This window comes from Penaeus monodon, chromosome 24 (assembly GCF_015228065.2).
Source record: "Penaeus monodon isolate SGIC_2016 chromosome 24, NSTDA_Pmon_1, whole genome shotgun sequence".
Taxonomy (NCBI): Eukaryota; Metazoa; Arthropoda; class Malacostraca; order Decapoda; family Penaeidae; genus Penaeus; species Penaeus monodon.
This window is the reverse complement of record NC_051409.1, coordinates 38,484,316-38,484,538: the sequence shown is the minus strand read 5'-3', so window position 1 is coordinate 38,484,538 and position 223 is coordinate 38,484,316. Positions and strand designations below refer to the sequence as shown.

Genomic DNA, 223 nt, shown 5'->3' with positions numbered 1-223 from the left:
GTGTTGGGGGCCGGCGCCAGCAGGAGGTAGAGCGCCTGCAGCCCCGACACCACGGAGGGCGGGAGGTGGGGGTCCTGCAGCATGTCGGCCACCAGCCCGTGCGCCTCCGACAGAAGGGCGCCGTCCACGGTGGTCGCCGCTCCGCCCCCGCACGACTGAAACGACACACAGGCGTTACGCAACTGATGCCACAGTTCTTAGGGGGAATGTGGCCTAATCACTT

General features: G+C 67.7%; 1 protein-coding gene across 1 annotated transcript in view; it reads right to left on the bottom strand.

Moving 5' to 3' along the window:
- Window positions 1-223, bottom strand: part of LOC119588965 (cGMP-inhibited 3',5'-cyclic phosphodiesterase A-like) — a 64,821-nt gene that overhangs the window by 28,010 nt on the left and 36,588 nt on the right. Inside the window, exon 5 of the mRNA XM_037937572.1 lies at window positions 18-155. Within this exon, the coding sequence (XP_037793500.1) occupies window positions 18-155 (138 nt within the window). The remainder of the gene's footprint in view (window positions 1-17; window positions 156-223) is intronic.